Source organism: Carcharhinus amblyrhynchos, chromosome 6 (assembly GCF_965287045.1).
Source record: "Carcharhinus amblyrhynchos chromosome 6, sCarAmb.v2.hapA, whole genome shotgun sequence".
Classification (NCBI taxonomy): domain Eukaryota; kingdom Metazoa; phylum Chordata; class Chondrichthyes; order Carcharhiniformes; family Carcharhinidae; genus Carcharhinus; species Carcharhinus amblyrhynchos.
Genome location: NC_137329.1, coordinates 13,361,304 through 13,387,924, shown reverse-complemented (window position 1 = coordinate 13,387,924; position 26,621 = coordinate 13,361,304). Strand labels below are relative to the sequence as shown.

Below are 26,621 nucleotides of genomic sequence, written 5' to 3'. Positions count from 1 at the left end.
AAAAAAAGGGCAGCATGGACATGTTGAGCTGAAGGGCCTGTTTCCATGCTGTAAACCTCTATGACTCTAAGATTGAGTCCACAGTGCCCTTCACAAATTCACGTATCCTCCAGGACAAGTTTACAAATCGGGGGGGTGTGCAGGAGATTTTTGCCAGGCATGCTGTAAGGCATGAACACAGTTTATAATAAGGAGATTCTTGTACTTGTTAAGTGTTGCGGCGTTCAGTTAGAAGTTCAGTTTCCATTGGTTTTCGGCACAGTGGTGATTATATATTTCATCCAAATATTTTTGCCAGAGTTTTGACTCAAAATTGAAATCTCACTCCTTTGAGGAAAAATGCTCTTTCTCCCAGTGGTGTTCAGAAGGTTTCCTGGCTGCCCGTTTTTTTTCCAGTTTAGAGTAGATAAATAGAGACAAGCTGACATGGTTAGTGAGAGAAGGCAAAATGGAAGAGGGCAAACTAATTTGATAATAATTAAAACGTGTGATATTGCCTGAATTGGGTGTATTTGGCGATTATATTGAAGATGAGTTCAGTTAACCTTCAGTGAATACAAAATGTCGGTACAGCGGCACAGTTTAGCACTGCTGCCTCACAGCGCCAGGGACCCAGTTCGATTCCTGGCTTGGGTCACTGTCTCCGCATTCTCTCCTGTGTCTGAGTGCATTTCCTCCAGGTGCCCTGGTTTCCTCCCACAGTTGGAAAGATGTGCTGGTTAGATCATTGGCCACGCTAAATTCTCGCTCAATGTACCCGGACAGGCACTTGAGTGTAGTGACTAGGGGGTTTTTATACTAATGTCATTGCAGTGTTAATTTAAGCCTAATTGTGACATTAATAAACTTAAAATGTCAAACTAAGATCTGGTTGCAAACCAGACACCACAAATTAATTCAGTGGATCCTGTATGCCCTGTTGGCTTGTAGGGTGCATGCATTACTATTTGACTTTGTGAATGAAGTTGCAGTACCTCAGCAGCATGTGTTATTCCATTATTGTAACAATTACCAAACTACAATGTCTGGGGGTCGTCTTAGTTCAGTTGGCTGAATGGCTGGTTAGTGTTGCAGAGTGATACCAACAGGATGGGTTCAATTCCCATATCTGAGGTTATTCATTTACCACCTTCTCAACCTTTTCCCTCACCTGGGGAGTGGCAATCCTTAGGTTAAATCACCACCAGTCACAGCCTTTGGTTATCTCAGACTATGGTGATTTTATCTTTTAACATGTCTGCTCTCGTCCTTGTACAGAACATAGTTGGATATAAACCAAGTAGCTCCGTGTTAAGATGTCTGTTAAATTATCTCCATAATTTAATAGCACATTTGGCACTTCCAATCCTATTTTGGGTCTCAGCTCATCCCGTCATTGTGGGTGACACGTTGGCACATCGGTTAGCACTGCTGCCTCATAGTGCCAAGGACCTGGGTTCAATCCTCGCTTGGGTTACTATCTGTGTGGAGTTTGCAAGTCTCCCCATGTCTGCATGGGTTTGCTCCGCTTTCCTCCCACAGTCCAAACATGTGCAGGTTAGATGGATTGGCCATGCTAAATTGTCCCATAGTGTCAAGAGGACTAGCTAAAGTAAATGCATGAGGTTATGGGGATAGGGCCTGGGTGGGATTGTGGTTGGTGCAGACTTGATGGTCTGAATGGCCTCCTACGCTGCAGGATTCTACAATACATTGTTTCAGCATGATACCTTGCTGCTCTGAATTTATAGTTGTGGGGCTGTTCCTCTGCTTGCCCTGTAGTCTCAGATCATTCACCCCAACTATCGAAATGATGCTACCCAGATGATTTAAGGGTTGGTGACCTGAGAAAGCTGTGGGCACATGTCCCACCCTTCTGGCCTCCACGTGGATCTGCGACAATACAGGTCCATCATATTCTTGAAACATGAAACTGTCAGTTGAAGAATTCATGTTATTTAGACAGTTTGAAATATTGACTTTGTGTCAATTTATAAAATCATTTGGCAAGATAACATATAAGAAGGTGTTTGACCTACCCAACGAGGAACTGCTGGATGGAGTGTTTATCTCTGATTACGAATAGACAACTTGTTCATAAGTTTGTTGAGATTTTGGTAATGTCTTGTGCTTAGAGCTGAGAGTTAAATATGTTACTTATTTTTGTGGTTTAGCTTGTATCCAAACTCTAATTGGCTGATGTAAAATTGTAGCCACAGAATCCAGAAAACTACAGTGCAGAAGAGGCCCTTCAGCCCATTGAGTCCACACTGAACGCATGAAAGGCTCTGACCTGCCCACCTAATCCCACTTGACAGCACTTGACTCATAGCCTCGAATGTTATGGTGTGCCACGTGCTCATCCAAGTACTCTTTTAAAGGATGTGAGGCACCCTGCTTCCACCACCCTCCCAGGCAGCGCGTACAGGACCGTCACCATCCTCTGGGTAAAAAAGTTTTTCCTCAAATCCCGCCTAAACCTTGCACCACTCACTTTTAACTTGTGTTCCCTCGTAACTGACCCTTCAACCAAAGGGAACAGCCGCTCCCTATCCACCCTGCCCAGGCTCCTCATAATCTTGAGCACCTCAATCAGCTCATCCCTCGTTGACAGTTCTTGAAGATTAGCATTTTGGGTCATTAATTGTTCAGAAGAGGTTTAGCTACAAATAATATTAATCAAATATTTGTTTCATGGTTTTTTTTTGTCTGATAGCAAACATCACCTTGTTGCATGTTGTTCAGTTTAGAGCCATTTTGTCTGTTGAACAATCATTAATGCTTTCATTAACAGCTTTATAAATGCCGCTGAGATTTTAGTTGCAAGTAATGTTATTTATGTATGTGTGTATGTTAAGAAATATTCTAACCTTCGCCCAGAAGTGTAGTTTTCACCAATTGGAGTTACGCATGGAGTTCGTGATTCTAATTCCAACAGCAAATCATGTATCCATTTTGCCTCTCGTAACAATTGATTTACAACCTAGCACTGCCGTTCCTATCTCGCTGCTAAGAAATTCCAAAAAAAAGGTCACAGATTTTCACAACACTGTGGAAACCGGATCTTCATTTCCCCAAATGCAAAATACTGCAGATGCTGGAAGTCTGAAATAAAAACAGAAAACGCTGGAAATTCTCAGCAGATTGGGCAGCATATGTTGGTGGGGGGGGTGGGGGACAAGTTACCATTTCATTGACTCTGATGTTCTCTCCAGAGATGCTGCCCGACCTTCTTGAGACTTTGAGCACTTTCTGTTTTTATTCCTTCGTTTGTCTCCAGCTGACTTGATCTTGACCACCCTTGCCACCGACGTTTTGTAGAATTTATTTATCAAGTACAGTTTCAACTTCGTTCAAAATTAAAATTAGTTTGTTGTCTTCTCTTCTCTTTTCCCTGTGCTCGCACACTTCACGGCAGGTTTATGAGGTAAGTATGACCTTATACTTGCAGATCGCCTTAAATCTAGCATGACATAATATACCCTCGGTACAGCACACAAATCAGGGAACGGCTAATTAGTGAGGGTCCTGTCAACTTCCCTCTCCATTTGCCTGATGTTGTGTTCCATTCTGCACTGCTGTGGGAATATTACTTACTTCAGCATGTCTTGATGATCACATGATAATTTCAGATGAGTATTTCACACTTGATTTTACACAGATGTTAAGTCATTCCTCAAGGGTGCCACAGTGTAGTCGATCCATGTGTTGTGCGTGGTATTTTTTTAATCGGAGCTGCATCGTGGTGTTATGGTGGCTATACTGGATGCTATCTTCTGTTGGGGGTGAGTGTGTGTCAGGCTGCCGTTCCTTGGAGGCTATGATAGAAAGGAATTGGCAGAAGAGATCCCCTTGGTGAAAAACACTAGCAAGTTAATGAGAGACAATAAATCTCTGCCTCGGAGCTTTGTACGTCTGACAGTTTTCTTGTGGTTTCTCCTGTTTTGACAAGTAAAGGTCAAAGTAGCATCAAATGAAGGTTAGGAAGAGAAAGGTGCTCCAGATTATTGATTCGTAGGAAGAATTGGGCGCAGATTAATCATTTAATATATCAGTAGAAATAATACTTTGGGATAAAATGTGTTAAATAATTTTTGTACTGTTTAAATCTTGCTCACTTAATAGATTTTTTTGGTCAAAACAGATGTTCCTTCAATAAAGATTGTAAATTCAGTGAAGCACTGATTTATTTGGGGGATAGGGGTATGGTCAACTTCATCTTTAAGTAGTTGGCTGGCAATGGGATTGAGTGGAGGGGCGAGCTCAGTGGGGGGTAAGGTGCAGTGGCTGGATGGCAGATTTTTGTGAAGCCAGGGAGAAGATCCATGTTAGCAGGATGAGCTTCCTACTGAATAGGCAACCATCTGTGCGGAGGCCCCAGGAAAGTGGCAGGGAGCAGTAAGCATGGCCCTGATTTTCAGACGGCGACCTCGCTATTATCATCCAGAGGACCGGCAAACTGCAGTATGTATTTTCTGGCAGATTAATGTTGCGAATGGATGGGTTGCTACAGTTGTCAGATACTCTTAACTCTATGTAGACATCAGTATAGAAGCACAAAACAAAATCAGTGTTCTTTTTCATTGAAGTCACATGTTGATGGAGCGATGAGAGGTAGGTCTTAATCACTGGACCCTAAACTATAAAACTGGAATTTATGAGTCCCAATCTCAAATGAAACTCTTACCTGAGCTTTCTCTAATTAGATGCCTATGCATCTGTGAGAAGAAAAGTAAGAATGATCTGTGAAGAATCCATTTCTGCGTTGCTAAATGTATCTTTTGGTTGTCTGGTGGGTGGACAACATCATTCTTGATGCATCCTTAGGTATTCCGAGTAATGGCCTTAAATTTAATTCTTACTTTGAAGAACAAATTTCCACTGTATTGTCCACAGTTGCTGGCATTGTTATTGTTGTGATTCATTTAAGTGTTATTCTTTTCAGTGCTTCTTGCTTTTTTGGATTGTGCCATGCTGTGCTTCTCATTATGACGTGCTTTTAATGGTTGCTTGTCAGATATTTTAATCCAGTGGGAACTTTAGGAGGGTATTTACTCAACTTGGCAAAAATGTAGGGATGCGCTTTACCCATGTTTTCACCAGATTTACCAGAAAAGATACTTATGTCAGTGAGAAGTATTTCTAAAGGAGACAGCAGTGTTGGAGTGTGGTCTACTTTACTAATGCAACTAGCCAAGTGTGGCCATGTGATGGTCAAAGTTTATGTTTTTATTCCCCCAGGTTGGAGATTACAATACAAGATGAATCAATGCATTTCTAAAGGAAAATCTTCCTTGTGGTGTTCTGGTTTAGAAATTTTCTGTTTTGAGTAATACTCAACATGCAGTTAGACTAAAGACAATCACAGCAAAGACACATCATTACCTTTTCTTCTGTCATTTGCTAAATCTGGTTTTAATGTGCTATTGAATCTCCGCATGGCTTGTGGTTAGTTGGAGAGAATAGCCATCTGCAATTTCCGCAGGACGCTACCTATCTCCTGTCATAATGTCAGCGGGACATTGGTGGTAACACAGAGACTGTCCTTTGACACTGTTTAGCCAGGATTCCCACTGAGGTTACAGCAGGAGACAGGCATCAATTCTACCTTTCGCCGTGCTTCTTTGTAACAGCTGGCAGAGGCTCCAGTGCCACCTCAGGTGAAGGAAGAGGAGAGTTATCTTTATTATTACCCATTTGTTTCGGTGACTTTTCGGTAACTGCATTACACTGTGACTTACTCATGAGTGTTAGTATAATGTCAGAAGTATGTGAAACCAATTTATTTACTGATGTATATTTTCCTCTAAGTATTCATGTTACATCCTGTGTGAACATTTGTGTTGTTTAGTTAAGAAGTTCCTTCAAGCAAGCATTTGGCAAAAAGAAGTCTCCCAAATCTGCCTCATCTCATTCAGATATTGAGGAAATGAATACCCCGGATTCTTCCTTGCCTTCTTCCCCCAAGTTTGCTCACAATGGATCTACTCCCTCAACACCAATGATGAGAACATCACACTCCAACTCGCTGTACGTAGTCCTTTATTTATTACTGAAAGACAAAACTGCGATGTTTAGGGTATCAGCTATATAGTTTAACCCGTAAGGTGCATGTCATTTAGCTCAGTTGGCTGGACAGCTGGTTTATGATACAGAGTGATGCCAACAGTATGGGTTCAATTGCCGCACTGGCTGAGGTATTCTGAGGGACTATCCCTTGCCTGAGGTGTAGTGGTCCTCGGGTTAAATCACCACCAGTCAGCTCCCCGCCCCCCTCAAAGGAGAGAGGTCATCTGAGACTGTGGTGACTTTATCTTTAATGTGTCACATAGAACAGTCAAGCTAACTTGGTTGCGGGGTGATGGGAGTGTAATGGCAATGTAACTGGACGAGTATTCCTGAGGCCCAGGCTAACCCCTTCTAAATTCAATTAATAAACCTGGAACTGAAAGCTTGTCTCAGTAATAGTGACCGTGAAACTATCGTTGATTGCTGTAAAGGTTCACTCTTGTCCTTTAGAAAAATCTGTCATTTTTATCTGGTCTGGCCTACATGTGATGCCAGATCCACAGCAATTTGGTTGGCACTCAACTGTTCTTTTAAATTCCCAAGCAAGCCATTTGGTTTAAGGGCAATTAGGGGTGGACAATAAATGCTTAGCCTTGCCAATGACACCCACGTCCCATGAAAGAACAAAAAACGTCAGTTACCAAATCATACGTTACAGTCGATGTCCCAGATTCCCCCATAACCATTATTGGAGGATATGTCCTGTCCCACCAGCAGGACAGACCAATCAGAGGTGGTGACACAGTTGCATGCAGGGAAGGAACAGCCTTTGGGACACTAATATTGACTCCAGCCCCTATCAAGTCACATGACAAGGAAACCTGCTGATTAGCTGAGGGAGAGGGCAGTTAGCAGTAATGAGACATTTCTGCTCCATGTTGGACACCAATGGGGAATCATTGACTAAGGTTAGAAAGGTCACAGAATATAATTTGGGTAGGGAATCGCAGTGTCCAACACCAAGATTGGCCTGGTAGCACCATGACTGACTGAGCTGACCGAGTTCCGAAGAGCAAATTTGCCAAACTGGGCATGTGGTAGCTGGTGACAAAAGGTTCAACAAGAGGAAATTTTCCACATGGTCTCATGCTCACTACTCTAGCTGCTGCAGATGCATCTGCCCATGACAGTATGGGCAGGAGTAACCACTGCAAAACGGCAGAAACAGCAGGCTGTCAACAGAGTAAAATGTTGCCAAAACCAACAGATCAACTCCATGCTCTGCAGTCCTGCCACGCCCAGTTGTGAACGATAGCAGACCATAAAACAATAAACAGGAGGAGGAGACTCCACAAATGTTTCCATTCCCAGTAATGGGGGTGCCTAGCACCTCAGTGCAAGAGACAAGGCAGAAGGGTTTTCAATTACTTTCAACCAGAATTACTGCACCTCCAAGCAGGTTTTTGTTGATGACTGAGTGTCACTAATCACAGTCCGTTCATTATCCAAAACACAGCTGGAGCAGGAGGAGAGAGAGGTTACTTGAGAGAAAAGTACATCCTTTCTGTTTAAGCAGACCACGTCACATTTGTAAAAAGATATCTGAATGTATTTTGCACTGGATTGATGGGAGCTGGAAGTAATATATTTGAGCCGTGTTCAAAAATCCTTGTTTTCCTTCCGTTTGTTCCTCTTGACTATAATCACTTAATGTGTGTTTTACTAGTGAATGTTTTGTCGGAAATAGGATATAGCTATTTGCACGGTTGAAGCTTTGTGCCAAAGCAAGCAACATGTTGTTAACCATCTTAATCTCATAAAAAATTGCTTGTTTAATGTGAAAGGAAATTACTCTCCCAGAATTTATGGTGCTGTTCCAAAAGCTGCCTCAGCTGAAGCATTGTTCACTCATTTACTGAGGAACTCTATTCATCTCCCATATGCTGTGCTATTGTGTGGCCTGATACATGGGGAATGTTGTGGGCTTGGTTCCACTCTAAAGCACTAATCACCCTGGGCCATTGCAGAGATTCAGACAGGAAGCTTGGCATCTCTGCAGCCACAAAGAGGGAAGAGGGATTTCTCTTTTCCTCCTCATTTTTAATGATCACACTCTATGCCAGATCAATGCCAGTGTTGTAGCTGCACTGGAATAGCTTAGCTAGGAGCGCAGCTACTTCTGGTGCACCGGTTTTCAAGGCTACAGGAGGAGTGTTGTTGGGCCCATCGCCTCAGCAGTATCCAATGCTTTCAATCATTTATTAATCAAATGAAGTGAATCAAATTGGCTGAAGATTGACATCTATGATGCTGGGAACCTTAGGAAGAAACCAATATGAATCACCCATATAGGATCTCTAGTTGAAGATAGTTGAAAATCCTCCAATTTTTCCCCCTAAATGGAATAATTTTTCTGTTACAACATGTGTATGAAGGAAAGAAAGCAGCATCCTGCGTCCGCATCTATACCCTTGCTATGACTGCAACACTACATTCTGCACTCTCTCCTTTCCTTCCTATGTTTTGTCTGTATAGCGCATGAGAAACAACATTTTTCATTGTTTCTTAATACATGTGACAATGAAAAATCAAATCGGGGCACGGAAGGTGTGAGAATGCTCAGATGCCGAGCACTATTAGGTAATTTGTGATCCATCGCTGCACTGATTGTGCAGTTTGGATGTATCAGTCTCAATGGAGGCGATGGTCTAGTGGTATTATTGCTAGACTATTAATCCAGAAACTCAGCTAATATTCTGGGGACTTAGGTTCGAATCCTGCCATGGCAGCTGTTGGAACATGAATTCAATAAAAAAAATCTGCAATTAAGAGTCTACTGATGACCATGAAACCATTGTTGATTGTTGGAAAAATCCACCTGGTTCACTAAGGTCCTTTAGGGAAAGAAATCTGCTGACCTTACCTGGTCTGGCCCAGATGTGACTCCAAAGCCACAGCAATGTGGTTGATTCTCAATTGCCTGCTGAAGTAGCCTAGCCAAGGACAACTAGGGATGGGCGATATGTGCTGGCCAGGCAGTGAATTCATATCCCATGAATGAATAGAAAAAGTACTGTGATTAAGGAATGACGGCTTATCATAGAAGAATTACAGAATCCCTGTAGTGCAGAAGGAGGATGTTTGGCCCATTGAGCCTACACCGACAGTAATCCCACGTATTTACCCTGCTGATCCCTCTGATTATTAATAGACAATTTAGCATGGCCAACCAACCTAACCCCCACATCTTTGGACTGTGGGAGGAAACACATGCAGACACAGGGAGAACGTGCAAACTCCACACACACACACACACACACACACACACACACACACACACACACACACACACGCCCGAAGATGGAATTGAACCCAGGTCCCTGGCGCAGTGAGGCAGTAGCATTAACCACTGTGCCACCAACAGCTCATACTGGTTTCATGCTGAAATGTTAATTGGGACTTGGAGTTTAGGGGTCATCCATGGGCTGGAAAGTAGGAGAGTGGACCTGTAAGGTAGAGCATTATTGCCAGCAGCAGGCAAGGTACCGTGTCCTCCCATGACCTGATTGAGGCTCTTATTTGGCAATTGATGTCCGCTTAAGGGCCTCACATGCTGTCACTCAGATTGAATAAGTGGCGAGTGAGACTTGTGTCAGCATGCAGCTGACAGGTTTGAACCCACAGGCTGCCAACCAATGAAAGGGAGAGGGTGGGGTAATCTTTTTGAGTCCCCAGTGTCAAACAGATGCCCTCACTTCTGCAATTTTCCCACCTTGAAGAGGAACAAATACGGTAGGTAAAGAACACCAAACTCTGCTAGCTGGAGAATCTAGAACGAGGGAACATTTAAAAAGGCATTGGAGCCAAGCTTTGCGGAAGTAGAATTAAAGTTTATTTATTGGTCACAAGCAGGCTTATATTAACCCTGCAATGAAGTTAGTGTGAAAATCCCCTAGTCGCCACACTCCGGTTACACTGGATTTAGCATGGCCAATGCACCTAACCAGCACGTCTTTCGGACGGTGGGAGGAAACCGGAGCACCCAGAGGAAACCCAGGCAGACACGGGGAGAATGTGCTAACTCCGCACAGACAGTGACCCAAGCCAGGAATTGACCCGGGTCCCTGGCTATGAGGCAGCAGTACTAACCCACTATGCCACCGTGCTATCCCTGTGTTTAGGAAACACTCCCAGCACACACAGGGTGTCACAAGCTTAGAACTTGCTTCTGCAAAAAGCAATTGATGCTAATTGTTAAATGTAAAGTCGACATTGATAGATTTTTGTGAATCTAAGGTATTAAGGAACATGTGAAGTGAGTTTGCAGAACTGCCACAATTGCATTAGTGATGGAGCAGGCTCAAAGATCTTCTGATCCTATGTTCTTAGCGCTTCAATGTAGAATTAATTTGAGGAATTGTGTTATTACATTAAGGCAATTTATTCTGATTGCTTCAGGTTTGAAAGAAGGCAACAAGCAAAGCAATCAATGGGCTCATTGCTTCTAATGATCAATTTTAAGCTGGAAGCTCATTACATTTACCTAATTATAAAGCAGCAGAGTGTAAACAGTTTAACAAAATGTCTCTAATTGTGATTTTCGAGAGTAGGCCACTATTTTTAATTCTTATTGACTGAATGGATTAATAGAGGTTCGGGACTTCTGCTTCCCTTTCTGTTTTCAGTATCTCTGACTGCATCGATGGTGAAGCTGAGACCATTATACAGCTGCGTGGGGAGCTGAGAGAGAAAGAGATGAAGTTGACAGATATCCGACTTGAGGCACTGAGCTCTGCTCACCAACTCGACCAGCTGCGCGAGGCCATGAACAGGATGCAGGTGAGCCGGCGAGCCTTCTGCCGAATGGATTTCTGAAATGTGATTTCAATTATCGTAACTCGACAACAAATGTGCACTTCTTTTAAAAAAAAGGCTACTGCTTTCTCATCTGTCACTGACTGCCTTTTAATACCATCCAGAGACTGTTAATAGACCGTTTGATATAAAAAGCATATCAAAGCACTAATAAAAACAGAAAACATTAGATAGACTTAGCAGGTCTGGCAGCATCGGTGGAGAGAGAAACAGAGTTGAATCTTCTTAAGAAGAGTTATACAGACTCAAATCGTTACCTCTGCTTCTCTCTCCACAGATGATGCCAAACCTGCTGAGTTTATCCAGTTTTTTCTGATTTTATTTCAGATTTCCAGCCACTGCAACATTTTGCTTTTACATCAGAGTTGAATCCTGTTCTCGCCTAATATATGTACTTGTGCTTTCTGTCACAATCTATAAGAAGTCTCTCAACACCAGGTTATTTGCCTCACCTGATGAAGGAGCAGCACTCCGAAAGCTTGTGATTCCAAAAAAATATGTTGGACCTTAACCTGGTGTTGAGACTTTTTACTGTGCCCACCACAGTCCAATTCTGGCATCTCCACCTCCTGACTACCACAAACTGAACAGGATTAGCACACTATAGAACATAGAACATTACAGCGCAGAACAGGCCCTTCGGCCCACGATGTTGCGCCGACCAGCTTTTTAAAAAAAAACAACACTAACCCACTAATCTAAACCAATCCCATTTCGTCCATAAACCTATCCACAGATCTCTTAAACGCCCCCAAACTAGGCGCATTTACAACTGCAGCTGGCAGGGCATTCCAGTCCCTCACCACCCTCTGGGTAAAGAACCTACCCCTGACATCAGTCCTATAACTACCCCCCCTTAATTTAAAGCCATGCCCCCTCGTGCTAGCTTTCTCCATCCTAGGAAAAAGGCTATCACTATCCACCCTGTCTAAACCTCTAATCATCTTATATGTTTCAATAAGGTCCCCTCTTAGCCGCCTTCTTTCCAGCGAAAACAACCCCAAATCTCTCAGTCTCTCCTCATAGGATCTCCCCTCCATACCAGGCAACATCCTGGTAAACCTCCTCTGCACCCTCTCCAAAGCCTCTACACCCTTCCTGTAATGTGGGGACCAGAACTGCACACAATACTCCAAGTGCGGCCGCACCAGAGTTGTGTACAGTTGCATCATGACGCTGCGACTCCTAAATTCAATCCCCCTACCAATAAACGCCAAGACACCATATGCCTTCTTAACAACAACTATGGTGTCTTTATCTTCTCTAGTCCACTGGAGCTCAATTGCAGCTCCAATATTGTTGCTCAGGTGGCAACAACTCACTCAATGCCAAATAGGTTTGAATATGTAACTTTCTGTTCATTGTGCCTCAGCATCCAGTTCATTTACCCTTTAACCTATTACGAAACAGACACATATGAGGTGAAACACTCAAACTATTTTGCTCATCTAGAGAGGCCTATAATCCCCCCATCGCTACACCTTAATATTTCTTAAATTATTCTATAGCTGTCTCCTTCACCGTTTTAGCTTGGGAATCCCCTTCATCTGTTGATCATTCTTTAGATATGGAGCTACTTGATATTAGATTGAGTCTGGGACTCTTTGTTCTTCTGCCGTGATTTACTTAGGAGTAGTGCCCCGGATCAGAGATCTCTATTTTCTACTCATGATCTTTGACATTTCTGTAAGATTGCCTCCCAATTGTCTCCATCCAAGACTGTGAAGCCCAACATCTCCAATGTTTTCCTCAAAAATTCGTCTGCTTTTGCTACTGTTGTGACTCCAGCGTTGCTAAGTAGACTGGCATTTATATGGCAAAATTACACAACCATTAGGACCCCTCAAAAGATCTCCAGCCAGTGGAGCCATTTTGGAAGTGTAGTCACTTGTCATAGAGGAAATGTCACAGCCAATTTAAGGGCAGTAAGCTCCCAGAAGCAGCAACATGATAATGATGAGATTGTTTGTTTTGCCAATGTTGGCTGAGGCCTAAATATTGGCCACCACGTTGAAGCTGCTTTCCAAAATTAGATCTTTGAAAGCCACTCAGAAGGGCAGGCACAATTTAAACTGGGCCCTCAGTTTAACATTTCATCTGACAGGATCTATTTGTGACAGTGCAGCATTCAGCATGACATTGAAGATCAGGCTGGGATATTTCTCTTGCTCCTCAGTGCCTAGAGCTAAACTAAGTGCCCTGTGAAACTCCACATTTTAAACCATAAAGTCCCAACTCACAACCACGGGTGGTGCGATGGTTAGCCGTGCTGCCTCACAGGGCCAGGGACCCAGGTTCAATTCTAGCCTTGGGTGACTGTGTGGAGCTTGCACATCCTCCCCACGGCTGCATGGGTTTCCTCCGGTTTCTCCCACAGTCCAAAGATGTGCGGGTTGGGTGGATTGGCCATGCTAACGTTGGACCCTTAGAGGATGAGAGGGGGGACTTAGTGGTAGGGGATGGGGAAATGGCAGAGGTCTTGAATAACTTCTTTGTTTCGGTCTTCACAGAGGAAGACGTGAATAATATGCCGGGTGTTAGCGATGGAAAGGTGGTAGGACTGGAGGGTCTCGATGACATTATTGTTACTAGAGAGGCGGTGCTCGACAGACTGGAGGGACTGATTGTGGACAAGTCCCCAGGACCGGATGGAATGCATCCGAGGGTTCTGAAAGAAATGGCGGAGGTGATAGTGGATGCCTTAGTGGTTATTTTCCAGACGTCACTGCATTCCAGGGAAGTGCTGGAAGATTGGAAAGCGGCTAATATTACGCCATTGTTCAAGAAGGGTGGCAGGCAAAAGGCAGGGAATTATAGGCCGGTTAGTTTAACGTCTGTTGTGGGTAAAATGTTAGAATCCGTCATCAAGGAGGAAATAGCGAGGCATCTTGAGGGGAATTGCTTGATAGAGTAGACGCAGCATGGTTTCGTTAAGGGGAAGTCGTGTCTGACAAATTTATTGGAGTTCTATGAGGATGTGTCTAGGGCGGTGGATAGAGGAGAGCCGGTGGATGTGGTCTTTTGATTTTCAGAAGGCATTTGACAAGGTACCTCACAAGAGGTTATTGCAGAAGGTAAGGGGGCATGGAGTTGGGGGTAGGGTGTTAGCGTGGATAGAGGATTGGTTGTCAAATAGGAGACAGAGAATGGGGGTTAATGGGTGCTATTCGGATTGGCGGATGGTGACTAGTGGAGTGCCCCAGGGGTCGGTGCTGGGGCCTCAGCTATTTACCATTTATATAGATGATCTGGAGGAGGGAACCGAGTGTATAGTGTCGAAATTTGCTGATGACACCAAGATTGGTGGAACGGCAAATTGTGCGGAGGGTGTGGAGAGTCTGCAGAAGGATCTAGATAGACTGGGCGAATGGGCCAGGAAATGGCAAATGGAATTTAATGTTGGCAAGTGTGAGGTGGTCCACTTTGGTAGGAATAATGGTAGGAAGGACTATTACTTACGGGGCGAAAAACTGCAGCAGGCGACAGTGCAGTGGGACCTCGGGGTCCTTGTGCATGAGTCGCAAAAACCCAGCCTGCAGGTACAGCAGGTGGTCAGGAAGGCTTAATGGGTTGCTGGCCTTCATAGCGAGGTGGATTGAATATAAAAGTAGGGAGGTCTTGCTGCAGCTGTACAGGGCATTGGTGAGGCCGCAGCTGGAGTACTGTGTGCAGTTTTGGTCGCTGTACTTGCGCAAAGATATTTTGGCCTTGGAGGGAGTGCAGAGGAGGTTTACTAGGCTGATAACGGAGTTGAGGAGGTTGAGCTATGAGGAGAGGCTGAATAAACTAGGCTTGTACTTGTTAGAGTTTAGAAGAATGAGGGGAGATCTCATTGCGACGTATAAGATGATGAACGGGATGGATAGGATAGAGGTGGAGAGGCTCTTCCCGCTCAGAAAGGACAGCAGGACTAGGGGGCACAGCCTCAAGATAAAGGGGGTGCGGTTTAGAACGGAGTTGAGGAGGAACTTCTTCACTCAAAGGGTGGTGAATCTCTGGAATTCTCTGCCCGTTGAGGTGGTGGAGGCTGCCTCGCTAAATATTTTTAAGACGCGGGTTGATGGGTTTTTGATGAACGAGGGGATTAGGGGTTATGGGGAGAGGGCGGGAATGTGGAACTGAGCCACGACAGATCAGCCATGATCTTATTGAATGGCGGGGCAGGCTCGAAGGGCTGGATGGCCTACTTCTATTTCTTATGTTCTTATGTTCTTAAATTGACCCTTGGGACCAGGGGATTAGCAGGGTAAATACGCGGGATTGCAGCAATAAGCCCTGGGTGGGATTGTGGTTGGTACAGACTCAGTGGCCCAAATGGCCTCCTTCTGTACTGTAGGGATTCTATGAGACAGCAAAATAGCCAGTAAATTGTAACTCCAGGATGATCATTTAGGCTAACTTGTTTTGCTGCAAGCTGCAATTAATTGCTGCTGTTACGATATTTAGTTTATTCTTGTGAAAAGAAGCTGAAATGTTGCTGAAGAACTGGATGTCCTTATTGTTGAGTCTGCACTCTGTTTTAGTTGTAGCCTGCCTCGAACTGTTCAGGGAGACGATAGCAATGTTTTGTAGATTGGCCAACCTTTCTTGCCTATTCATGCAGAGAGCTAGTCCCCAAGTGGAAAGAAGCCTTTGTGTTATCAGCAGGTCATCAGAGAGAGAGGTGCATGTGTGAAATAGTTTGGCTGGAGGACATTTGGAAAGCCTGTTAGTCAGCGAAAGTTGTGTTTGGCCAGATGTTGCTGCAGCTGCATTTTGGTGGGTGGAGTGGGTTAGATGTTGAGATTGGTTCTTCAGCCAAGACCTTGTCACAGGAAAGCAAAACATCTGGGATGTCGCCAGATGTCTGCACTGCTATTGTTCAAGAGAGCTAGCAAACAAACAATGTGATTACTAGTGTGAGTCTTACATTTTAAAAGAGAACAGCACATATCACAGCTCTGGACTCAATATGCTTCCCATTAGTGCTTGCAACTCATTGAAGATTGACCCAGAAAAGCACTTTTGGTGGCTTGTGGAACTATCTGGAATTTTAAGTCACTTTTCCCTCTCAATGGTTTGCTTTCACTGGGTCATGTTGATGAGTTTATTAATCATTGATGAATAAATATGTGTTGCTAGTCAACTTGAAATGTCGCATAGCACACAAGACTACGGACCAAGTGCTGGAAAATAGGATTAGAATGGATAGGTATTTGATGGCTGGCACAGACATGATGAGCTGAAGGGCCTCTTTCTGCACTGTAAAAGTCTATGACTTTTTAAGAAAATTAGTATGCTAAAAATTAATCACAGGTAGCAAATACAAAATGAACTTAAGGCTATGTTTAACATAACTAATACTAATATCCTTTAGGGAAGGAAATCTACCTTTCTTACCTGGTCTGGCCTACATATGACTCCAGAGCCACAGCTATGTGGTGGGCCCTCAACTGCCCCTTAAATAAGGGCAATTAGGGATGGGCAATAAATGCTGGCCAGCCAGTAACACGGATGCCCCATGAATGAATAAAAATAAACATGTTCAACAGCATTTTCCGAACTAACAGTTTGATACTTAATAATATTTACTTGATTTATTATTGTCACATGTATTAGTACACTGTGAAAAGTATTGTTTCTGGCGCACTATATAGACAAAGCATACTGTTCATGGAGGAGGAAAGTGAGAATGCAGAATGTAGTGTTACAGTCATAGCTAGGGTGTAGAGAAAGATCAACTTAATATGAGGTAGGTCCGTTCAAGAGTCTGATGGCAGCAGGGAAGAAGTCACTTGCGTGACTATATCAAATGACATTGTTCAAGAATGCAGTAGCATTTCTGTATTAATATAAAAACTTATGACTAGATCATTGCTAAGAGTGGGGTTAAAGGACTCAGTGCAGTTGAAGCCTCAATCAGATCAGTCATGATCTTATTGAATGACAGAACAGGCTTGAGGGACTGAATAGCCTAGCCTTCCTCCTTTCTCATGTTCTTCTGTTAAAGGGATGGAGAAGAGGGAAGGATTTCAGTAACCCCTCCTCATTCTAGCAACTTCAGAATGCTACTTTAAATTTAAACTCAGTATTTTCTTCCTTAACACTCCAAGATTGGGCAATATATAACCTTCAGTAACTTAAAATCATAGAATCCTACAGTGCAAAAGGAGGCCATTCGGCTCATCAGGCCCAATCCCCATAACCTCATGAATTTACCCTAGCTAGTCCCCTGACGCCAAGGGGTGATTTAGCTTCACCAATCCACCTAACCTGCACGTCTTTGGACTGTGGGAGGAAACACACGCAGACACTGGAGAGTATGCAAACTCCACACAGACAGTGACCCAAGCCGGGAATTGAACCTGGGTCCCCGGCACTGTGAAGCAGCAGTGCCACCCCCAATTTCTTAGGTTGCTTATTTACAGCTTCCTATTACCTAAATCTATTTGATTTCTTTTGAAATGATTGTGAACAGAATTCACCTGAGGAATATTCACTGATGCACTGAACCTTTGTTTTATGGAATCGCTCCAGATCTTCCTGTGCAACACGTGGAATTACATGGCAATTCTGACCAAATATTGTCTTTCCTCAGCTGTAAACCTCGTAATGATTTGGGGTGTGTGTGTGTTGTTCAGATTCTTGTTTATCGGAGGTAACCTTTACATACTCCGCACAAGGGAGTAGTAAGTAGTTAAGACAAGTTAAAGTGTTAAACAGTGGTGCTGTCAGCTGTAGCCCCATGGGTTACATTCCTGCTGCTGAGCTGACGAGGTTCTTGGTTCAAGTCCCAGTGAAGGGTTTGAGCACAAAAATCAAGGCTAACACTCCAGCGCAATATTGAAGGAGCTCTAAACTTTTGGAGGTGCTGCCTTCTGGATGAGACATTAAACTGAGACCCCCATCTCACTGTTTGGATAATGTGAAAGATCCCGTTACAGTATTTCAAAAAAGAACAGGGGAGTAATGTCAAGTGTCCTTGGCCAATACTGACTCCTCAACAACTTCGCAAAAAGAAACAAATTACCTGGCTCTTGTCTTAATGCAGTTTGCAGGAGGCATGGTAGCACGGTGGTTAGCACTGCTGCCTCACAGTGCCGGGTTTAGTTCCAGCCTTTGGTGACAGTCTGATTGCACATTCTCCCCGTGTCTGCGTAGGTTTCCTCCATGTGCTCTGGTTTCCCCCCACAGCAATAAGATATGCAAGTTAGGTGGATTGGCCATGCTAAATTGTTCTTTAGTGTCCCAAAATGTGTAGATTAGATGGATTAGCCATGGGACATGTGTGGGGTTACAGAGATAGAATATTATACCTAGGGCCCCTCTTCTGCTCTGTCAGAGAGTCAGTGCAATTCCAATGGGGCGAATGACTTATATATTGTAGGGTTTCTGTGATTGGGATGTTGCTCTGTATATTGGCTAAGAGTGACTACACTTTTTAAAAAAACTTCAGTCACTGTAACATGCTTAAAGAGACATCCATTTGCTTGAGAAAGATGCTATATAAATGCAAGCCTATTTTTTGTTTCTGGTGCACACTGCTACAATTGTGAAACAAGTGTTTGTTTAGCTTAAGTTATTTCAAATGATTGCACAGTGTTTTAAAAAACCTAAGGCTTGTTTTAATATTTAAATCTTTTTCTCTTCCAGACTGAAATTGAGAAGCTGAAGGCTGAGAATGACCGGTTAAAGTCTGAAACCCATGGCAACTGCAGTAGGGCCCAGTCCCAGCTCTCCATCTCATCATCCCCTCGTCAGTCACTCGGACTTTCCCAACACAGCCTTAACCTGACTGAGTCCACCAGCCTTGGTATGCAACTCTGAATTAACCCGTTTCTTTTGCCGTATTTGCACCTAATGACTCATTGGGTTTAAGAAGTCACCAGCACCTAGTGGACTGCTACACTCATCATTGAAGCCAGAAACATTTAGCCCACACTGATAGCTGAACAGTGAATCCTGAACCTGTGAATGCAGTTCAACTTGCATTGGAATGAGATCAGAAATGTACATTACATATATATAGGATAACTGACTGAGCCAACAAAGTATTCATGCTCACGGTTGTCTTCTGTTTCTAATTGATGTTATTGTTGTGCAGACATGCTACTCGATGACAATGCAGATGGGTCAGCTCGCAAGGAAGGCAGGCATGTGAAGATAATCGTCTGCTTGCAAGAGGAGATGAGGTGGAAGGAGGTATGTTGAAGGTGGTCAGTACCGCTGCTGAAAATACTCACACTAATATGCAGCTGGGATGATGTCACTTTGCGGCCTCTCGGCCAAGATCAAGCATCAGATCCAGCCCAAGACGGGGTGCAGTGCCTTATCTTGTCAGCTTGGATCTTGTTTGTCTGTCTTGTGGGGACCATGGATTGGATTCCACTGAATTTTGAATTTGGTTTTTAGAGCGAGCAAGGAATGGATTTGGGTTTGACCAGTCGATTCTGAGCACTGGCTTTGTAACTTTAAGGGTAGAGGGAACAAAATGCAGCTGGGGTGTGACACAGCCAGCCAGCAGTGACCAGCATTATATGGGAGAATTCAGCTCCCAAAAGCATTAGAAGCCTATACAGAAATGTGTATTGTCTCAAGTCAAGTTGAGGCTTATTGTCATGTTTCCTGAACATTCCTGTAGACTATAGAGTTGCTTGCTAGATCAATTCAGAAGGTATTAAAGTCAATCATTCAGTGTGTAACTGGAGTCATGTTTTGACCAGATACGGTAGGGACAGCCACTTCACTTCCCCAGGAGGACATTACTCAACCCGCTGAATTTTTAGAACAATTTAATTTCACTGTCATTTATTTTTCTGGCACTTGCTCGCATGTTATCAGATTAATTAAATTTGAACTTTCAATATGCCAGGATGGCATTTGAACCCATGACTTTTGGGTTACTTGTCATAAAATCATAACCATCACAATGCTATCCTCAAGTTCTGAGCCCTTTTAATGGCATAAAATTCCTTGGAGACCCACACCTTAGTATGTGTCAATTGTTAAGTGCTACATTTGGATTTATCATTTTTTTCCCATATATGTAATAATCATCATTGTGGTCACTGCTCACCAGAAACTGAATTGGAACAGCCACATTAATACCATAGCTACAAGTGCAGATCAGAGTATGGTGTTGAGTTTGGGATGACGACTTGATTTTGGACAGAATAAAGAAAAGTTTACTTGGCATTTGAATGCATTTAATACTGACACAGAACTCCATAAAGATTATTTTTTATCCTGTGCTGTGAAAAATAAAACAGATTTTGCTGATTTTAGTTGGATCTTCTTCTATGAAGCCTTTAATTTCATCAGTTGAATGACCATTACAATTGGAATACATTACTCAAGAAAATTCTGATCTATTTCTTACTCCACCACAGGAATCTCGGATCCGCCAATATATAGTCGGCTGCATTGGGGTCAGTGGCAAGACAAAGTGGGATGTCTTGGATGGAGTCGTGCGCCGCCTGTTTAAGGTGAGGAAAGCTCAGTTGATGAAAATAAGATTGAAATGTGTCACCATTGGCTCAAAAACTGAGGAAGCTGGTCTTCAAATGTTTCTTGTCTCTTGACAATATGCATTAAGCAAAATATGCAACAAACCTTTTAAGGACAGAAAATGACTTCATTGCAATAGAAGTCACCAGACCTTTATTAGTAACTTGACATCACAACACTGCTTTGAAATTTCCGTTCACTTTATTTATTTGCTTTCATTGAATGTCGGAGGCTGAGGGACAACCTGATAGTAGTTTACAAAATGATGAGAAGCATGGATAGAATAAATAGTCGGAGTCTTTTTTCCCAGGGTAGAAATGTCAACTACAAGGATGGGAAAGTTTAAAGGAGATGTGAGAGGCAAGTGTTTTACACAGAGGATGATACGTACCTGGAATGCACTGCCAGAGGAGATGGTACAAGCAGATACCGTAGCAACAGTTAAAATGCATCTTGACAGATACATGAATAGGTAGGAAATAGAGGGATACGGACCATGTCGAGGCAAAAGGCCTTTAGTTTACAAAGGCGTCATGTTTCAGCCGAAGGGCCTGTTCCTATGCTCATAGTATCATAGAAACCTTACAGTGCAGAAGGAGGCCATTCAGCCCATCAAATCTGCAGCAACAACAATCCTACCAGAAACACCCTCATATTTATCCTTCTAATCCCTCTAACATATACATCCTGGGACACTATGGAGCAATTTACCATGGCCACGCGGCCTAATCTGCATATCTTTGGATTGTGGGAGGAAACAATCAGAGGAAATGCACGCAGACACGGGGAGAATGTGCAAACTCCACACAGACAGTGACCCAAGCCAGGAATTGAACCCAGGTCCCTAATGCTGTGAGAGACAGCAGTGCTTACCACTGTGCCACCTGTGCTGTGGTGTTCTTTGTTTTTTCCTTCATGATTTATCCCTTTTTTTCACTTTGGCCTTCATTTTCTTCCTCCTTCTCCGTGATGGGCTGATTTCTCATCCCTTCAGTGAAAGACAGGAGGCTATTTGATCTGGGGGGAGGGGGTATCACAGTTGAGTTTGCTCTCATCCGCATTAGTGTCCATACATGTAAACTTTATGGGGACAGCCTGAGTTATTGCCAACTTAGAAAAGGCTATGAATTAAAATTAGACTAGTTCACTGTCACTCCGATAGTTACTCATAAAGAAAACTGATGTCCTTATTATGGAAGAAGATTGGCACAGGAAACCATAGGAGTTTAAATTTGAAAAGAAGTGAAGAGAAGAAGACCCGAATCTAGTCGTGTTTTAAAATTGGACACCCTCACCATTGGGAACATCCTTCCTGCATCTACCCTGTCTAGTCCTGTTAGAATTTTATAAGTGTCTGTGATCCCTCCTCATTTGTCAGAACTCCAGTGAAAACAGTCATAACCTAGTCAATCTCTCCTCATACATCAGTCCCACCATGCCCAGAATCAGCCTGGTAATCAACTCGCATCTGAAATTGTAGTTTCCTCCTCCAGTTTGCCATGCAAGATCTTTTGGTTTAACCTTTGTCATGCTGTCTTTTGCAGGAATACATTATCCATGTGGATCCCGTGAGCCAGTTGGGCCTGAACTCAGACAGTGTGCTGGGCTACAGCATAGGAGACATCAAACGCACCAATAATATAGAAACGCCTGAACTGTTACCCTGTGGCTATTTAGTAGGGGAAAGCAACACAGTCACAATGTCATTGAAAGGTATGAACATTATTCATTGTGTAGGTTTCCACTCATTCTTTTGTCATGCGGATTTCTTGAACCCAGAAGTGGAAGCAAGCCGTAACCCACAGTCTCCAACTATACTGTGCTCAAACTTGTCTGATAGGCAAAGGCCGAATAACACTGTGGCTATAACAAGTTACTGATCTCTTTAATATGCACAGGAACAGAGAGAAGATTAGTTCACCCCAAGGCTGTTGATTGCTGGTGTCACCCTGCTGGTTGTGTTGAACATTACCACACCATCCCCCAGGCTATTGTAATAATATATGCATTCATGGAACATGGGTTCACTGGCTGGCCGGCATTTATTGCCCGTCTCTGATTGCCCAAGAGCAATTGAGAGTCAACCACATTGCTGTGGCTCTGTAGTCACATGTAGGCCAGACCAGGTAAGAACGGCAGATTTCCTTCCCTAAAGGACATTAGTGAACCAGATGGATGGGGTTTTCCAATAACCGACAATGGTTTCATGGTCAACAATGGATCCTTAATTCCAGATATTTTATTTTGTTGAATTCAAATTTCACCGTCTGCCATGGCAGGATTCGAACCCGGGTCCCCAGAATATTAGCTGAGTTTCTGGATTAATAGTCTGGCAATAATACCGCTAGGCCATTACCTCCCCCCTCTTTCGAATAATGCATATCCCTTGAGATTGATAGATTTAAACCATTTAAGTCCAGGTCTTCCAAGAAGCCTGTGCCAAAGCCACCACAAAGCATGAGATTGTGTAGTGCAGTGTAAATACAACATAATGCTGATTTCCATGTGAAAGATTGAGAAATATGTTGTTGGAAAACCCCATCCATCTAGTTCACTAATGTCCTTTAGGGAAGGAAATCTGCTGTTGTTACCTGGTCTGGCCTACATGTGACTGCAGAGCCACAGCAATGTGGTTGACTCTCAATTGCTCTTGGGCAATCAGAGACGGGCAATAAATGCTGGCCAGCCAGTGAAGCCCATGTTCCATGAATGAATAAATAATTACAATAGCCTGTGGGATGGTGTGGTAATGTTCAAAGGCAATCAGTGCATTTTTACCCAGTGCTGAAATGTCCTTGCTCTTTTGTGCCGCTCCTTGAAAAGCCTGATTGTTCACATATAACAATGCAGATCACAGAATTAGTGTCAGCCCTGACCCAGATATAAATAAGTATATAGAATTTTATGCACCACAGGACTTAGCCCTATCTCTGGTGCTTTGTTGTTACCGTTCAGCAATTTGAAAGATAATTTTATCCACTGAGATTGACAATGGGGTGGCACGGTGATTAGCACTGCTGCCTTGCAGTGCCAGGGACCTGAGTTCGATTCCCGGCTTCGGTCACTGTCTGTGTGGAGTCTGCACGTTCTCCCCGTGTCTGTGTGGGTTTCCTCCGGATGCTCCAGTTTCCTCCCACAGTCCAAAGATATGCTGGTCAGGTTGATTGGCTGTACTGAATTGACCCTTCGTGACAGGGAGATTAGCAGAGTAAATATGTGGGAAATAGGGCCTGGGTGGGATCGTGGTCAGTGCAGATTCAATGGGCTGAATAGCCTCCTGCACTGTAGGATTCTATGATTCTATTTCCAATGCATTCTCATGGAGATTTTCAGGAAATTTTGTTTAACTCACGATGAGAAGATTGTTGTAAATTTCAATGTAAATTGCCATTTACACTATTGTAGGAAATTTGGCCAGCTGTCAAGAACTTGTCAATGTCCCTGTGCTATAGGCTCTGTGAAAGTTTATATCAACTGTATAGAGCACAGCAGGAGCCCATGTAGTCCATCGTCTCTGTGCTGACTCATTTAAAGTGCCACACACTCTCATCCCTATCTCTCCCCTTATAACCAAGCAAATTTGTCCTTTTCAAGTGTTTATCCAACTGAAAGTTATCACTGAACCTGAACCCTGAACTATTCTTTCAGGCAATGGGTTATAGATCAAACAACACAGTTATTTAACATTGCCAGTGTCGTAACAATGTTGGGAAGTGTAGGCTGGAATTTTACCGGCATGCCCATCCCAATTCTGGGCCGGATGAGGCTCGCAGAACGGAATTTTCTGTTAGCCTTGGGCGGGATTTTACGAGCCTTGCATGAGCAAAGTTGTAAAATACCAGCCTTAATGTCAGTTGGAGATTCAGGCACTTCACCTGAACCTAGTTCAACGTGTGAAATATGCATTAACATTGAATGTAAATTGAATGTTCGTATGTTGATACAAGTTACCACGCTGGATAGACCAGTTCTTTGACTAGTTATCAGCATAGAACGTGCCTGTGCAATTGTATGCTAATGCCCAACACAACCAGCAGAGGGAGTTCATTACCAGCCATGAGTTAAGAAAGTTCAATGTCTACGTTCTTCAATCCTTCCTGATATCACTCGCTTGTACTTTTGTTTAAAGATTTCCAACTTTCTGCCAGTATCTGTAGATTTTACATTGCATTCTGCTGAGCAATCCTCCATTACTATAGTGGGTAAACACTGGGTAAATGCACTCCATGTTGCGGTACTGATGTGATGTGACATGCCCCAGTTTAATTTGCACTCTGTATTCATCTGAGGAGTGGTATGCAAGTGAGTGGGAACTATTAGCAGAAATACTGTCCAGTGACCCCTCGCAGTTAAAATCACTGGGTACATATATTTGTTGAGGACGGATTAGAGATAGCATTACAGCCTCACAGTGCCAGGGACCCGGGTTCAATCCTGGCCTTGGGTGACTGCCTGTGTGGAGTTTACATGTTCTCCCATGTCTGTGTAGGTTTCCACCGGGTACTCCGGTTTCCTCCCGCAGATGTGCAGGTTAGGTGAATTGGCTGTGACACATTGTCCCTTAGTATCCCAAGAAGTGTAGGGTCTGACTGTGATCTGACCGCATAGGCAGTTCATCTGATTGCCCACAGGGGAAGAATGGGTCAAGGACAAAGCACAGTGGGTTGAGTGAATCCGTGGAACCAGATTTTGGGTCAGTCTTTGTCACCGGGAGGGAGAGATGACAGGTTTGGGGGAAGGGAGATGATACATAAGTTGTGCTTTATTCTAGCATCGCAGAAGAATAGGCTAACATTATGATTCCAATATGTTGCATACACGCTCTCATCAGAAACAATTTAGGTCTCTCAGAGAGAATGATCATTTCTGTGGCTCTCAGTGTTCACCGGAACCCAAGTCTGTGACGAGTGGAACCCTGGCTGGGATTTTTCTGAACCAGCAGAAATCCCAGTGCCAGGGCTGTCAGCTCAGCAGTATCACTGCTAGCGGTACAGCCTTTGCTGGGGTTACCCATGCCTGAGGATGACGGATGACTTGGTTGTCAAGAGGTGGGGGGGGGTGCATTGCAGGCACCAAAGAGTGCCCAAAATGGAGGTCCCCGTGGAGCCTGGTTGGGGCTGTCTGTTTTCGCAGGATGGTCTCTCCACATGGCGGCGGGCGCATTTGGTCTCTGGATGGGCAAGGCCGCCTGCCATCTTTCCCATTGCTGGCAAGACAACAGGAATATGTGGTGCATGTCACCCCATGCCACCCCACACCATTTTGCCAGCTTTCCCGCCTCCCAGACCATCACCAAAATTCAGCCCATTATCTCAAACATGTGCCCACACTGGAGTTTCAACATCTTTTGAGTGCTGTTTTCTGTTTCAAAATTATAACCAACAAGTTCCCAGAATTAAGTCTGAAAAAGTGCAAAATGTGGCTGTCGTAAACCCAGTATTAAACAGTGTGAGCTGCCCAAGTTCCAAAAAAGTGACAAATGTGAGGAATTTCACGATGATGGGTTACTGACATTTTTTCGGATGGTTCTCCAGACGTTTAGTGTAACGGGGAAAAGCGTGTAAATGAAATATTTACAGTCCTGTTTCGAGGCCTTAGTCCTGTCCGTTCTTTTAACATTTGTCAATCCTGCTCTGTCCCTCAGGCTTGTCAGAACATAGCTTGGATTCTCTTGTGTTCGAGACTCTGATCCCAAAGCCCATGCTGCAGCGTTACGTCTCCCTGCTGATAGACCATCGCCGGATCATCCTCTCGGGGCCCAGTGGCACTGGGAAAACATACCTGGCCAATCGGCTAGCTGAACACATGGTGCTCAGGGAAGGAAGGGAGCTGACAGATGGAGTCATTGCGACCTTTAATGTGGATCACAAATCGAGCAAGGTGAGGAAACCAGTTTGGCCTCATACTTGTCCGGTTGAATGTTGTCTCAGAGTAAGGATGATGTAATATATTGCTGAGGTAGAATTTACAGTACAGAAACAGGCTATTCAGCCAAACAGGTCTGTGCTGATGTTTGTGTGCCACACAAGCCTATTCTTTTTCTTTATTTCTTGGAATGCGGGTGTCTCTTGCAAAGCCAGCATTTGTTGCCCACCCCTAATTGCCGTTGGCTTGCTGGGTCATTTCAGAGGGCGATTAAGAGTCAACCCCATTTACATGTAACCTCAAATCCAATGTAGGCCAGTCCAGGTAAGGACGGCAGTTTTCCTTCCCTCAAGGACATTAGTGACTCGGATGTGTATTGAAAAAATACGATAGCTGCTTTGGTGGGA

The 26,621-nt window shown here is 43.7% G+C and overlaps 1 protein-coding gene across 10 annotated transcripts in view; it reads left to right on the top strand.

The window, feature by feature from the left end:
- The window catches only part of nav2a (neuron navigator 2a), an 806,339-nt gene that overhangs the window by 766,621 nt on the left and 13,097 nt on the right, over positions 1-26,621 (top strand). For all 10 annotated transcript variants that reach the window (XM_080189918.1, XM_080189922.1, XM_080189916.1 and 7 more), the window contains 7 exons: positions 5,831-6,009; positions 10,674-10,827; positions 18,496-18,655; positions 18,947-19,044; positions 20,232-20,327; positions 21,894-22,062; positions 25,994-26,229. In XM_080189918.1, coding sequence (XP_080046044.1) covers positions 5,831-6,009; positions 10,674-10,827; positions 18,496-18,655; positions 18,947-19,044; positions 20,232-20,327; positions 21,894-22,062; positions 25,994-26,229 — 1,092 coding nt within the window. The remainder of the gene's footprint in view (positions 1-5,830; positions 6,010-10,673; positions 10,828-18,495; positions 18,656-18,946; positions 19,045-20,231; positions 20,328-21,893; positions 22,063-25,993; positions 26,230-26,621) is intronic.